A 14,954-nucleotide genomic window follows, 5' to 3' on the forward strand; every position below is an offset into this window, starting at 1 on the left:
CACATAAACGAAACTGAGATAATACAAGATGTACAATTTTTACTTGACAATGTGTCATAAGCATCCTCCCAGGTATTTAAATATTCTTTTAAAAATCTTTGTTTTCTTAAATTGGCATTTTTATTCTTTTGGTGGATTACAACAGTGGTGAGATTTTGTTGTAAAAAAATGGAAACGAACACAGAAGTATGTGGGTAGGACATGAAAGTCTTCTCATAATCTCACCTCCAAGAGGTACAGAGACTTCTGTTCAGTGTGCTGGAGTCTGCTCACACTGCTCATTGAGCTAATTGTGTGCGTCTTTCTCTGACTGATTTCACTTGCATAATGCCCTCAAGTTTCATCCATGTTGTCTGTACCAGGATTTCCTTCTTTTTATGGCTAAATAATATCCCACTGTGTATTTTTACCATATTTTCTTTATCCATTCATCCACTGATGAACACTTAGGCTGTTTCCATGTCTTGACTATTGTAAATAATGTTGCAATGAATATGGGGGTCCAGATATCTCTTTGAAACGGTGATTTTACTTCCTTCCCCAGAAGTGGAATTGTTGGATCATATAGTAGTCTAATTTTAAATTTTTGAGGCACTTCCATACTGTATAAAATATCCACTTTTTCTAGTTGGCTTTGGCAATCCAACAACGGATTACAATTATGCCCTCTACTTCAATATATATTCATCAACCTAATCCTTGCTTCTTAGCATTTTACTCTGTGACTGCATTATAATTTATTCAAACAATTCTACATTGATGGGTACTTTCATTGGTTCCAGTTTCTGGTTATCATATACAAAGTTTCAATGAATATTTTGTACATATATATCTGCATGTGTTCTTCCCTGGTGGCTCACTGGTAAAGAATCAGCCTGCCAATGTAGGAGAGGCAGAAGTCACAGGTTCGAACTCTGGGTGGGGAAGATCCCCTGGAGGAGGAAATGGCAACCCACTCCAGTATTCTTGACTGGGAAATCCCATGGACAGAGGAGCCTGGTGGGCTACAGTCCATGGGGTCGCGTAGAGTTAGACATGACTGAACACGAGCACGATCTGCATATCTCTTCAATTATTTTCTTGGGATAAATTTCTAGACAGGAAAGGTTGAATCAAAGAATATTCCCAGTTACAATTTAGACAGATGATAACAAACTGCCCTTTAAACAGTTTCTTATACTCACATCATTGGTATATGTTAATATCCTGAAAAACATACTTTAAATGATTGCACAGTATTTCAGTTTATAAGTGTCTGATAATCTATTTGATCAATTTCTTATTATGGTGTTTACAGCACTTCTCATTTCTTTAAACAATGTTATAATCAGCACCCTTGTTCTCATGTGACTCTCTTGTTTTCCTAAGAAAAATTCTTTGATAATGGAACTACAGAGTCAAAGGTAAGAATATTTTTATGACATTTTTATACATATTATTAGCTTCAGCTCAATATTTAGAACTTAAGATTCTTTTAAAGAATTTACTTGATGTTAAGTAAAAAGAATTTTTTTTTTAATGACTAATATTGTTCTTGCAAATAAAGTCTTACGGCTCTCAAATAACCTTTAGGCTATTTTCCATTTAGTTATTTCTTTGAGATTTTAGCCCCAGGATTCTACCCTGTTCCCCCACCCAAATTTTGTTTCTGTGTTAAGTAGCAGATAAGATATAAATGTGTTTGCATGTTGGAAAATTAAATATATCCATATATCATATGAATCATTATTAACCTGCAGTCACACCAATTAAGACATAGGATTAACCCTACCTGTCATTTCCTTAAAGAGTAAGGAAATAAACTGCAGCCAAAGAAATGAAATCTTCAGTGGACTCTTTAAGTAAATTTCATTTTATGAAGCACAAGGAAAAAAATTTTAATTTTCCCAAAAGGTAACAGTTACTTTATTTAAATTGATCACTTTTCAATAGATACATAAAAATCAGAATGCCTACAGCTGAAAAATATTTCCTTAATGTTTGCTAGTCTTAAATGTATTGCTTTTTAAAATCTGGGATAAAGAAAACAAGTGGACAAATATTTCTAACTTTTTAAATATGTTTTTAATGTTATTACTATGTAAAGTTAGTTTTTCAAATCTCTCCTTCACATCCCCTGCCCATTTCCTCAAGTCAATTTTTTGCTAAAGGAAAAACTGGTGAGGGGGGTGGGTACGGGTGGTGTGTGCGTGCACGTCATTTTGTAGAAGACAGAGGTGTGCGTGTCTCATTTTGCAGAAGACGGAGGTGTGTGTGTGTCATTTTGCAGAAGACCCGGGGTTTCTTCAGGGTATACCATCACCATCTTGTGGCTTGTTGCCATATTACTGTTAAATGTTTTAACACCATAATGCTTTTCTTTTCTTTTTTTTGCAATTTCAAGCATGAAATGCAGTGTATCTTCTTCTGGTAACCCTTCTCTGGATTAGATGAAATAAACTGAGGGCCAGAAACTGCCTGCATGCAGAGTTGCCACCCTATCGTGAAATGGTATCTCTGCATTTATGTTGTATTCTCACATGATGCTGAAACAACCAGCTGGATAAGGAAATCCAGTGAAGAGATGTCGTTTTACTGTAAACTGAAATCTTCAGTTATCTTTTGTATCTTGTGTGTGCCAAATCTGTTTTAGTGATTCCTTCTGATCTGTAAAAATATTGGTTGTCATGGGAGCCTGTAAATCTTTCCCCTCTCTTTGGTTATACTGCTGGAGTATTTTCTCATTTTTGTTTCAATATTCCCCCACTTTAGTACTATTTTATTATTATTTAAAAATTTTTTTTCATCCTTTTCTCTTGTAGATGCTTCTTCTATTCTTTTTGTCTCGTTAATACATTTTCCTTCTTTTCTCTCCCTCCTCATCCTCACTTTCAGTTTCTTTGGTATCCCTGTAGCAGATCACTTGACTTACTCTGTGGCTTGTACTAACGTCTGCACCCACGGTGCCCCCACCTTCTGTTCCGTATCCTCCTTTCTTTGTTCCTTCTAACTCCTTCCCCCAGTAGCTGACGTTCCAGCTTTTCTAGTGTGGAGAGCACTGACCTCATCTGATCTTCCGCTTAGGTCTTTTAAGGACACAGCTTCCTGGTAACCCTTAAGCTCCCAGGAAGAATCTAAATCCTACCTCTTCAAGGAAGCCACTCCCTAAATTTAACTCTAGATTCAAGAGAAAAGGTTTCAAAAAGACAATCTTAGCTCAGTCCTAAGAAATAACTGACTCATTATCTTAATTCTGTTCTTTTTTCTCAGCACAAGTGCAAGTTTTCATAGGAAGTGTACCAGGATGTTTTTCAAACTCATATTTGCATGTCCAAACTCTCGTTTGCATAGGGCACAATTACTTACTAGTGCTTTGGAGTTGACATTTGTCTTATAAAAGTGAGTTAGATTAATGACAGTGAGAAGAAAAAGATTTGGCTAAAGGACTTGCTGTCATTTTGGAAAACAGCTGAAACTGTATTGTGAGATGTATATTTCTGTCTTTTCTTGTCTCATCTTCCACCAAAATGCTAGCTTCTAAGAACAGACACTTGTTCTATTTTGTTCTCTGTTGTGCCTAGAATAGTTTCTGGCACAGAGAAGGCACTTAAATCCTTACTGGATGAAGGTATCAGGTATTCTATTAGTTTTGTTTCCTTCACAGTCTGTTCATCCTGTCCTCTCACGGAGCCTTCGGTCCTCTTGTTCCAATCTGGACCAGCATCCCTCTAGGCCTGCAGACCTAACTTTAGTCTGCATCTGTGCAGTCTTAAATTTCCTGCTTCTCAAGTTTTTATCTTCCTTGGTTTAGTCCATCTTTTTTGGTGGGCCACATTCATCAACTGTACAGTTTTTGAGTAACTCTTTCAATTGCTATTGTTGTGTGACAGACCACTTCAATATTTAGTGGCCTCATGCCACAACATTCACTTATTATCTCCTGGTTTCTGTGAGACAGACATGCAAGAAAGGCTCAACTAAGCACTGGTGGCCTATAGACTGGAGCTGGAACTGCAGGGGGTGCACGGAAGCTGAGGGCTGGCCATACATTTCTATGTAGTTCCTCTGCATGGGCTAGTTGGGTTTCTTCACAGCACGGCAGTCTCAGGACTGCTGACATATAGGCTGGTTTCCACTGAATCTTACTGCTTTTCCCGTGTACCAAACGACAGTTTGTCGAGTATAAAAGTCTAGAATGGATTATTTTCCTTCAGGATTTCAAAAGCAATTCTCCATTGTTTCATAACTTTCAGAATTATTGAACAGTTTAGTGTTAATTCCAAGATCCTTTGAAGGTCAGCTGATTTTTCTCTCTAGAAGTTTTTAGAAAAATCTCTTTATCCTCAGTGTGCTGGAACTTCATGAAAATCAAGGAATAGATTTGATAAACTAACTGAAGTTTTGCTTGATTGAATTTTAAGTTCTACTCAATTTTATATCCTGATAACTGGGTTTCCTCCCATTACTCCTTTATTCTAGCTTGAGACATCCTGTCTGTCTTAAGTCTGTTCTCATTATTATAACAAGATACCACAGAGAGGGTAGCTTATAAATAATAGAAATTTATTTCTCACAGCTCTAGAGGCTGCGAGGTCCAAGGTCAAACTGCCAACATGGTTGGATTCTGGTGAGAGCTGTCTTCATTGTTCATAGCAAAAGGCTTCTTACTGTGTCCTCACATGGTAGAAAGGGCTAATGAATTCCATTCCGTGGGATCTTTTTAAAATAAGAGTATTAATCCTTTTAAAATGACCTAATCACCTCCTGAAGGCCCTGTCTTCTACTATCAGCAATTAAGCACTATGATTTCAACATGAACTTTGTGGGGACACAAACATTCAGACCACCGTACTAAGAAACCTTTTTCGACTAACTCCTAGGGATATTAATCATTTTCTGGCTCCCCATTCTTCAGCACTTGAATATAATATCAGTGACTACACTAAAGCTTTTGACTGTGTGGATCATAATGAACCGTGGAAAATTCTTAGAGAGATGGGAATACCAGACCACCTTACCTGCCTCCTGAGAAACATATGTGTGGGTCAAGAAGCAACAATTAGAACCAGACATAGAACAACGGACTGGCCCAAAATTGGGAAAGGAGTAACACAGGCTGTATATTTAACTTATTTAAGTTATGTAACTTCTATGCAGAGTACATCATACGAAATGGTGGGCTGGAATCAAGATTGCTGGGAGAAATATCAACAACTTCAGATATGCAGATGATACCACTCTAGTGGCAGAAATGAAGAGGAACTAAAGAGCCTCTTGGTAAGGGTGAAAGAGGAGAGTGAAAAAGCTGGTTTAATGCTCAGCATTCAAAAAACTAAGATCATGGCATTCAGTACCATCACGGCATGGCAAATAGAAGAAGTAAAAGTGGAAACAGTGACATTTTATTTTCTCGGGGTCCAAAATCACTGGAAGGCTTCCCTGGAGGCTCAGCAGTAAATAATCAGCCTGCTATGCAGGAGACACCCATTGATTCCTGGGTCAGCAAGATCCCCTGGAGGACGGCATGGCAACCAACTTCAGTATTCCTGCCAGGAAAATCCTGTGGACAGATGAGCCTGGCAGGCTATGGCCCATGGGGTCACAGAGTCAGACATGACTGAACAACTGAGCACATAAAATCACCACAGATGGTAAGTGCAGCCATGAATTTAAAAGATACTCCTTGGAAGGAAAGCTTTGACAAACCTAGACAAGATATTAAAAAGCAGAGGCATCACTTTGCCGATAAAGGTCCATATAGTCAAAGCTATGGTTTTTCCACTAGTCATGTACGAATGTGACAGTTGGACCATAAATAAGACTGAATGCTGAAGAACTGATGCTTTCAAATTGGGGTGTTGGAAAAGATTCCTGAGAGTCCCTTGGACTGCAAGGAGAACAAGTCAGTCAATCTTAAAGGAAATCAATATTGGTTTCAAGAAATCAATTCAAAGTTGAACTGGAAAAGTCATTGGAAGAACTGATGCTAAAGCTGAAGCTCCAATATTTTGGCCATCTGATGGGGAGAGCAGACTCATTGGAAAAGACCCTAATGCTCAAAGGCTAAAGGAGAAGGGGGTGGCAGAGGATGACATGGTTAGACAGCATTACTGACTGAATGGACAAGTATTTGTGCACACTCCAGGATATGGATGTGAAAGACAGAGGAGCCTGGCATGCTATAGTCCATGGGGTCACAAAGAATCAGATATGACTCAGCAACTGAACAACAAACTGGCACTTGCCACTTATTTCTACAAAAATTAAATTATGTGCTGCTGCAACTGCTGATTTTCAACACTCCCTGAAAGGAGCTCAGGATGGAGAGCAGAAATGAGGCACTCTGTGCTGGGGGTGGGGGAACTGGCAAAACATGTCTTCAGATAGCAAGATAATTTCAGGAGTCAATTTATGAGTGCAATTCTTGTATCACTTCATATCTAGAAAAACACCAAAATCCTTCATGGTGGTGATTCTCTTTCATGCATAGCAGAAGCTTCTGGAAAAATATGTGCTTGACTACATGTACTCTCCCTTCACCAAAATCACATATATACTGTTCTTCCCTTTCTACCTCTTCAGAGCAGTTTCTCAGAGCTATCTGAGGCTCTGTCTCCTAGGCTGCAGTCTTCATTTTGCCCCAAATAAAGCTTAATTTGCAACTCTCATGTTGTGCATTTTTTTAAAGTTGACAGTAGTTCAAAGCGCTTCTATATATATGAAAAAATCATCTTTGCTCTTATTTTTACATCTGCATAGCACCCACTGCAGGGACTCAATTCAGTAAGAACTCTAATAAAGGCAGATGATAAGTGAACGCTCTGTGTTTTCCAAGAAATGAGCTGCCCCATTGTTCATTCAGGGCTTCCCAGGTGGCACAGTGGTATAGAATCCATCTGCCAATGCAGGAGACTCAAAAGAAGTAGGTGCGGTTCCTGAGTCGGGAAGATTCCCTCGAGTAGAAAATGGCAATTCACTCCAGTATTTTGCCTGGAAAATTCCACAGACAGTGGAGGCTGGCGGGCTACAGTCCATGGGGTCGTACGACTGAGCACAAACACAAGCACACACTGTTCATTTGCTGCTGGAGAGACTTTGGGAATTCTTCTCTTTAGCTCAGATCAAGCTGTGCCTCCTAAAGGCTAACTCCATCCACAAAGTACTCAGAAATGAGCCACATGATCCTCCCATGGGGTGGCAGTTTACCATAAATGGAGTGAATTTGCAGTTAATGTATTGTTTAATCAAAATGTTGTTTTTCCTCTAAGTCTTTCAGATGTTATACAAACATTATAACAAATATTTCTGTTTTGCAACTTGATGGAAGCATAGATTTTTATCAATTTTAAAGATAGATACCTTATAGAAGTGTTTGTAATGTTACACTAATTGTGTCATGTTATTTGTGTTGTGTGAGCCAACCTAGTTTAATCTTTGTTCTTTGACTAGTGGGTATTGGTTACTATTTTGAGGATCTTATGAAGGCAGAACATGGGAAAAAGACAAACTCTCAAAAACTGGAAAAAAATGATAAAGCTATCCTGGAGATGTTTTATCCAGTTACTCACCTAACATATGAGATTTTCCATCCCTAGAGCAAAAGAAAAGATTATCTTAATGAATAAATGAATGAATGAATCTTAATACCCAAAGTTAAAGTAAAACACAAACCCAATAGGATAAACCTGTCCAGCTCTGCTAGTAAATGAAAAGGCTATTTGAACACTGTAAACATCAATGATAGTGATCTTGGTGTAACCTCAGGCAAGCACTACCTGTGACTAATTAAGCTGAAATCTAATTAAATGTATTAGATCCTGTCTGAAGACAATTTGAATAGAAGAGCAATGTATAGCAAAAACAAACAAAAAACAAATCAAGGAAGCAGAAGTTATTTGTTTTGCACTATTCATATGAGATAGACACATTAATTCTGCTAGTCAAGGTGGGTAGGGTGATTCAGCAGGCCTCACTGTAATTCAATTTGTTACAATTTAATCAATGCTCTTTTCAAGGACAGTATTCCAAATGAAAATGAAACTGAATCACAATCACATAGAATACTGGTTTTTCCAGCATTCCAGAAAGTTTTAAAGTGATCCCGTCTACTTACTCTTATATTATCCATTTTATACACAATAGCTCTAGGATAACATACTCAGTCCCACTTCTTGTCCATTTAAACCCTATCAGGCACTCCTATTTACAACAAAAATATACCTCATAACCTCCAAACTAAAAAATCTACTGTTGATCAAAGCCCCCATATTGAGCTAATCAGATAATATCTTAACACTGGATGTACATTTCTGAAAATTCAAAATTCCTAGAAAAGACCTAGTTGTTTAACATATCCAAGTCACTTCATTTCTTTGAGCTTCTGTAAAGCAAAAGGTTTTATCTAGCACTGACCTATTAAAAAATTCTATTACTGCCTGATTTTATAATGTGCAATTGTTTAACCACATTCCCCAGCAAAATTAGTTTTTTTCCTGAAAAAATAAGTCAATGGAATCGAAATTGTGTTTTTCTAGCTGCAGGCTGCAAGCCATTAAATAAATCACGAAATCAATTTAGTAGATGCACTGCCTGTCAGAATAAAACAAAACAAGCTTAAACAGAATAAAATAAAAGAGAATAGGAAATCTCAGGTTGCATCTTAGTAATCAGTACTGTTTTGTGATTATTTGTTTCAATTTTATATAAAAGTGTGTACCGGGTTAGGATGGCACATTTTTGATATCTGACATACAGTACTCTAAAGTTGTGGTCTGGAGAAGGCAATGGCACCCCACTCCAGTACTCTTGCCTGGAAAATCCCACGGATGGATGAGCCTGGTGGGCTGCAGTCCATGGGGTCGCTAAGAGTTGGACACGACTGAGCGACTTCACTTTCACTTCTCACTTTCACGCATTGGAGAAGGAAATGGCAACCCACTCCAGTGTTCTTGCTTGGAGAATCCCAGGGACGGGGGAGCCTGGTGGGCTGCCGTCTATGGGGTCCCACAGAGTCGGACACGACTGAAGTGACTTAGCAAGCAAGCAAGCAAGCAAAGTTGTGGTCAGACTGGTCAGAAGATGACCCTTTTAGGGGTATGAGAGGTCCTTCCTCTTCCGATCACACACATATGTGTGTGTGAGGACAGATTTTCTTCACAAGCTTCAACCAAAACCTTTCTCAAGATTGAATGCAGAAGCAGGTATGAGAATTCAGCTGTTTTCATTTGAGGCAGATACCAAAGACGCTTTCAAAACTGTAAATAATTCCACTCTTCAATTTTCAGAAATAAGTCACTTAAAATCTTAAAATGCTATTTTATGTTAACTCGTTTATTATTGTACAACGACGTTTTAAAATTTCTGCCTTAATTACTATTACAGTAAATATCAATAGATACAAGCCACATAAACAAAAGCATTTTGAGTCCTCAACAATTTGATAACAGCTGATCCGTATAAAACAAAGGACTGCAGGCCTGACTCCAGGCAGGTTTAACACAGTCACAGGCCCTTCCTGGGAGCCCCCAAATACCACCCCCTCCACTGACACTCAGACCTGATGTACCCAGGTGAGAATCCTCGCGAATAAGAACAGATATTGACGAAGGGCGGGGTTGCTGGACGTAAGAGCGTGGGCAAGTGCGGGTTCAAAGTGCAAGCGAAAACAAGCTTCCAGTAGAAAAGGAGACTTTTTAGCAAATCTTTGCGACACTGTCGCGTTTCGTTGGTTCCGTGCCGTAAACGCAGTCGGGGAGTCGCTCCCGGTCAAGACTGCGGCGGACGTGCCCTGCAATGGCGGATATGGAGGACCTATTCGGGAGCGACGCCGACAGCGATCCTGAGCGTAAAGGTGGGGTCCGCAGGGCTTCGGTGGAGGCGAGCGTGGTGGGCCTTCTCCGGCGGGAGCCCTACAGCGACCCGATTCCGGGTCTGTGAATGCTCTGGCGCCGCTGGCGGATGGCGCTTCCTCTACTTCTGCCTCAGTGCCCCCTGCCCTCCCGGCGGTGCCAGCCTTTTCCCGAGGGAGGGGATGAAGGGACAAATGCAGAGTGTGTGCCTCGAGATTCTTGGTGTCCATCGAGCAAGCCGAGCCTCCTAGGCGCGGGGCAGGAATGGAGGCCGGTGAGCCGGCGCAGCGAGAGGAGGAACCTTAGAGTCCTGCTCTGCCCTGCCTTGCACATGGACTGTTGTGAATGAATGGAAATTACGTGTTCAGGAACATGGGTATGGACTGGATGAATTTGCAGAGGGGCTCTGATTGTCCTTTTGAATGAAACCAGAACATGGCGTGATGGAAAGTTTAAAATGTCTGGGTGAGAAGACTGGGAAGGTTACTGGGGTAGGGCTGCATATAGGTGTTACGCGCTGGAGATAATGTGTCCTCCGAAGAAGTGAAGTCGCTCAGTCATGTCTGACTCTTTGCGACCCCGTGGACTCTAGCCTACCAGGCTCCTTCGTCCATGGGATTTTCCAGGCAAGAGTACTGGAGTGGATTGCCGTGTCCTCCGAGAACCTGTACAAAACTCTAGAATTTTCATTGAGTCGGTGGTATTAGATTGGGGAGCATATGAAGTCTGTGTTTGGAGAGAAGGGATGAAGGATTTGGTGATGAAATGAATTAATAAGTGTATGTTCATGATGCAGGGGAGCACCAAGTGGAATCTAGTGTGAGGGCTCTGCCAGGATGGATGTCCTGAAGGTTCTGGTCAGGATAGGTCTGGAAGTATAGAGCCCTTATACTAACTCTTGTTACACTTACTTTTCTAATGTTTTCATTACCCTATCTTCTGTATTTGTCCGTATCCCATTCACCCTTCTAGGAACCGGAGCCATGTGAACCCTGGCATCACTCACTTCCATGAAGTTCATTCATTCATCCTTTATAGATCCCCTATCGTATTATAGCTACTTTGCTAAGTGTAGGGATTATAATGACGCAAAGAGCATCACCCTCCCTCAGTTAACTTCATCGCTTAATACATAAATAATTGAATAGGTAGAAGCAGTAGTGAGTGTTTGAAGGTCTCCTGCAGAGGTGAGGGTCGGAAACGGCCTGCCGCAGGGACAGGGGCACTGGCAGCTGCAGTCCTGGGAGGCATGGGTTGACATAAGTCCTTTTGGGAGGTCCCCGGTAGCCCTAACATAGAGCCTGTAGACTCCAAGACTGGGTTGCCTCAGTTGTTAGTGTTAGTCGCTCAGTCGTGTCCAGCTGTTTGTGACTCTATGAACTGTAACCCGCCAGGCTCCTCTGTCCATGGAATTCTCCAGGCAAGAATACTGGAGTGGGTTGCCATTCCCTTCTCCAGGGGATCCTTCTGACCTAGGGATTGAACCCACATCACCTGCATTGCTACATTCTTAACCATCTGAGAGTTGTTAGGCCAAACAGCTATCAGGGAGGGAGCACAGCCCAACCCATTAGCGGACAATTGGATTAAAGATTACTTGGCAAAGCCCTGCACCGGGAGAGCAGGACCCAGTTCCCCCCCCAGCCAGTCCCTCCCATCAGGGAACGTACACAGTCCTCTTATCCTCATCCATCAGATGGCAGATAGAAGCAAGAACTTAATAATCCCACAGCTTTCAAAAGAAAACCAGGATCACAGAAATCTAACCAAGATGATCACATATGAAACTATGAGCCATGCTGTGCAGGGCCACTCAGAATGGTCAGGTCATGGTGGAGAGTTCTGACAAAACATGTGTGGCCTGTGGGATCTTAGTTCCCCAACCAGGGATTGAACCTGGGCTATGGCAGCCAAAGCTCTGAGCTCTAACTACTAGACTGCCAAGGAATTCCCAAGATTTCCTTCTTTTTTTTATGGCTGAATAATATTCCTTTGTATATATGCCATATTTATAGTGGCGTGGATAATATTTTGTTGTTTGTATGCACCACATTTTGTTTGTCCATAGATGGACATTTAGGTTTTTTCCGTATTTTGATCATGCTGCAGTGAACATAGGTGTGCATATATTTTTTCAAATTAATGTTTTTGTGTCCTTTGGATAAATACCCAGAAGTGGACTAGCTGGATCATATAGTAGTTCTGTTCTTTTTCTGAAACATTTCCATACTGTTTTCCATAGTGACTGCACCTCTTTACAATCCTACCATTAGTGTACAAATGTTCCCTCTTCTCCATATTCTCTCCAACACTTGTTATTTTTTGTCTTTTTGATAATAGTCATTCCAACTGTGGTTTTGATTTTCATTTCTCTTTCAATTAGTGATGTTGAGCATCTTTTCATGTACCTATTGGTATGTCTTTTTTGGAAAAATGTCTATTCAGGTCTTCTGCCCGTTGAGATCTATATATATAATATGAGCTCTTTATATATTTTTGGTGGCGTGCTGCGATTCATGGAATCGCAAAGAGTCGGACATGGCTGAGCGACTGAACTGAACTGAATCCTTTATCAGATATATGATTTGTGAATATTTTACCCTATTCAGTAGATTACCTTTACATTTTGTTGATGGTTTCCTTTGCTGTGTAGAAGTGTTTTAGCTTGATATGTCACACTTGTTTATTTTTGCTTTAGTTGTCATTGCTTTTGGTGTCAAATCCAAAAAAATGATAACCAAGCCCGATGTCAAGGAGCTTACTGCCTATGTTTTCTTCTAGGAATTTTATGGTTTCAGGTCTGAAATTTAAGTCTGATCCATTTAGAGTTAAATTTTGTGTATGGTGTAATAAGATAGTGGCCCAGTTTCATTCTTTTACATATTGCGATCCAGCTTTCTCAACACCATTTATTGTTCTTTCCTCATTGTGTATTCTTGGCATGCTCCTTTGTTGTAAATTAATTGACCATATATGTGTGGCTTTATTTCTGAGTTTTTTATTCTGTTGCAGTGATTTATGTGTCTGTAATACAGTTTGAAATCAAGGGCATGATGCCTCCAGCTTTATTCTTTTTTTCTCAACATTGCTTTGACTGTATGGGTTTGTGTGTATGTGTGGTTTCACACAAATTTTAGAGTTCTTTGTTCTATTTCTATAAAAAATGCCATTAGAATTTTGATAGGGATTGTGTTTAAAATGTAGATTACTTTGGTTAGTGTGGATATTTTAACAGTATCGATTGTTCTAATCCATGCGCAATCTTTCCATTTATTTGTGTCTTCAGTTTCTTTCATCACTGCATTACAGTTTTCACTGTACAGGTCTTTCACCTTTTTTGGTTAAATTGATTCCTAAGTATTTTATTCTTTTTGTTGCAGTTATAAGTGGGATTATTTTCTTAATTTCTCTGTTAGCTTATTATTTATATATAGAAACACAACTGTGTATTGATTTTATATTCTGCAACTTTACTAAATTTATTTATTAGCCTTGGAGAAGGAAATGGCAACCCACTCCAGGGTTCTTGCCTGGAGAATCCCAGGGACAGGGGAGCCTGGTGGGCTGCTGTCTATGGGGTCACACAGAGTCGGACACGACTGAAGTGACTTAGCAGCAACAGTTTTCTGGTGGAGTCTGTAGGACTTTCTATATATAATGTGTCATCTGCAAATAGTGACAGTTTTAGTTCTTTTCAGTTTGGTTGCTGAATATGCCATTTTTATGTGAACAATTTAGTGGTATTTAGTACATTTAAAATGCCCTGCAGCCACCACCTCTGTCTAGTTCTAAAACATTTGCATAACCTCAAAATAAAACACCACACCCATTGAGCAGTTACTTACCATTTGCTCCTTTCACTAGCCCCCGTCAACCACCAATCTGCTTTTTACATCTATGGATTTTCTATGTTCTGGACATTTCATATAAGGGGACTCATACAACATGTGGCCTTTTGTGTCTGATTTCTATCTCTTGCCATCGTGTTTTTGAAATTCATCCGTATTGTATGTATCAGTACCTCATTTCTTTTAAATGATTGAATAGTATTCACTCTATGTATATATCCCAGTGTTTATTTAGCCACTGGTGAACATTGGGTTGTTTCCATGTTTTGGCTATTTAAATAGTGATGCTGTGAACATTTGTTTACAAGTATTTGTGTAAGTGCCTGTTTCCAGTTCTCTTGGGGTGGAATTGTATATATATATATGTAGGGGTGGAACTGCTGAGTCATATGATTCTTTGTTTTACTTTTTGAGGAGCAGCCAAACCATTTTTGGACCAGCCAACCATTTTTGTAACCATTTTACATTAGCACCCGCAATGTTTGAGGGTTCTATTTCTTCACATCTTTGCCAACATCTGTTTTACCTTTTCTTTACTCCTTTTTAAAATATAGCCATCACTGTTGGTGTCAAGTGATATTTCATTGTGGTTTCAATTTGCATTTCCTAATGGCCAATGATGTTGAACATCTTTTCATGTATTTGTTTATGTAACCGTGGAGAAATGTATATTCAAGTTCAATGTCCATTTTTTAAAATGGGTTGTTTGTTTTTTTGTTGTTGTTATAAACATTCTTTATATATTCCAGATTGTTGTTGTTCAATCACTCAGTCATGTTCGACTCTTTGCGACCCCATGGACTGCAGCATGCCAGGCTTCCCTGTCCTTTACCATCTCCCGGAGCTTGCTTGAACTCATGTCCATTGAGTTGGTGATGCCATCCAACCATCTCATCCTCTATCATCCCCTTCTGTCTTCAATCTTTCCCAGCCTTAGGGTCTTTTCTAATGATTCGGCTCTGAGCATCAGGTGGTCAAAGTATTGGAGCTTCTGTTTCAGCATCAGTCCTTCCAATGAACATTTAGGGTTGATTTCCTTTAGGATTGACTGGTTTGATCTTACAGTCCAAGGGACTCTCGAGGCTTTTCCAACACCACAGTTCAAAAGTATCAATTCTTCAGTGCTCAGCTTTCTAATGGTTTAGCTCTCACATCCGTACATGACTACGGGAAAAATCATAGCTTTGACTAGATGGACCTTTGTCAGCAAAATACTGTCTCTGCTTTTTTAATAAGCTGTCTAGATTTGTCTTAGTTTTTCTTCCAAGGAGCAAGCATC

The 14,954-nt window shown here is 39.8% G+C and overlaps 1 protein-coding gene across 2 annotated transcripts in view; it reads left to right on the plus strand.

Moving 5' to 3' along the window:
- The first annotated feature begins 9,691 nt into the window (after positions 1–9,691).
- The window catches only part of LEO1 (LEO1 homolog, Paf1/RNA polymerase II complex component), a 36,147-nt gene continuing 30,884 nt past the window's right edge, over positions 9,692–14,954 (plus strand). Inside the window, exon 1 of one of the 2 annotated variants that reach the window (XM_027553999.1) lies at positions 9,692–9,829. In XM_027553999.1, coding sequence (XP_027409800.1) covers positions 9,772–9,829 — 58 coding nt within the window. In that variant the 5' untranslated portion in view covers positions 9,692–9,771. The remainder of the gene's footprint in view (positions 9,830–14,954) is intronic. The other variant, XM_027554000.1, reaches the window with a different exon arrangement.

Source organism: Bos indicus x Bos taurus, chromosome 10 (assembly GCF_003369695.1).
Source record: "Bos indicus x Bos taurus breed Angus x Brahman F1 hybrid chromosome 10, Bos_hybrid_MaternalHap_v2.0, whole genome shotgun sequence".
In the NCBI taxonomy this organism is placed as follows: Eukaryota; Metazoa; Chordata; class Mammalia; order Artiodactyla; family Bovidae; genus Bos; species Bos indicus x Bos taurus.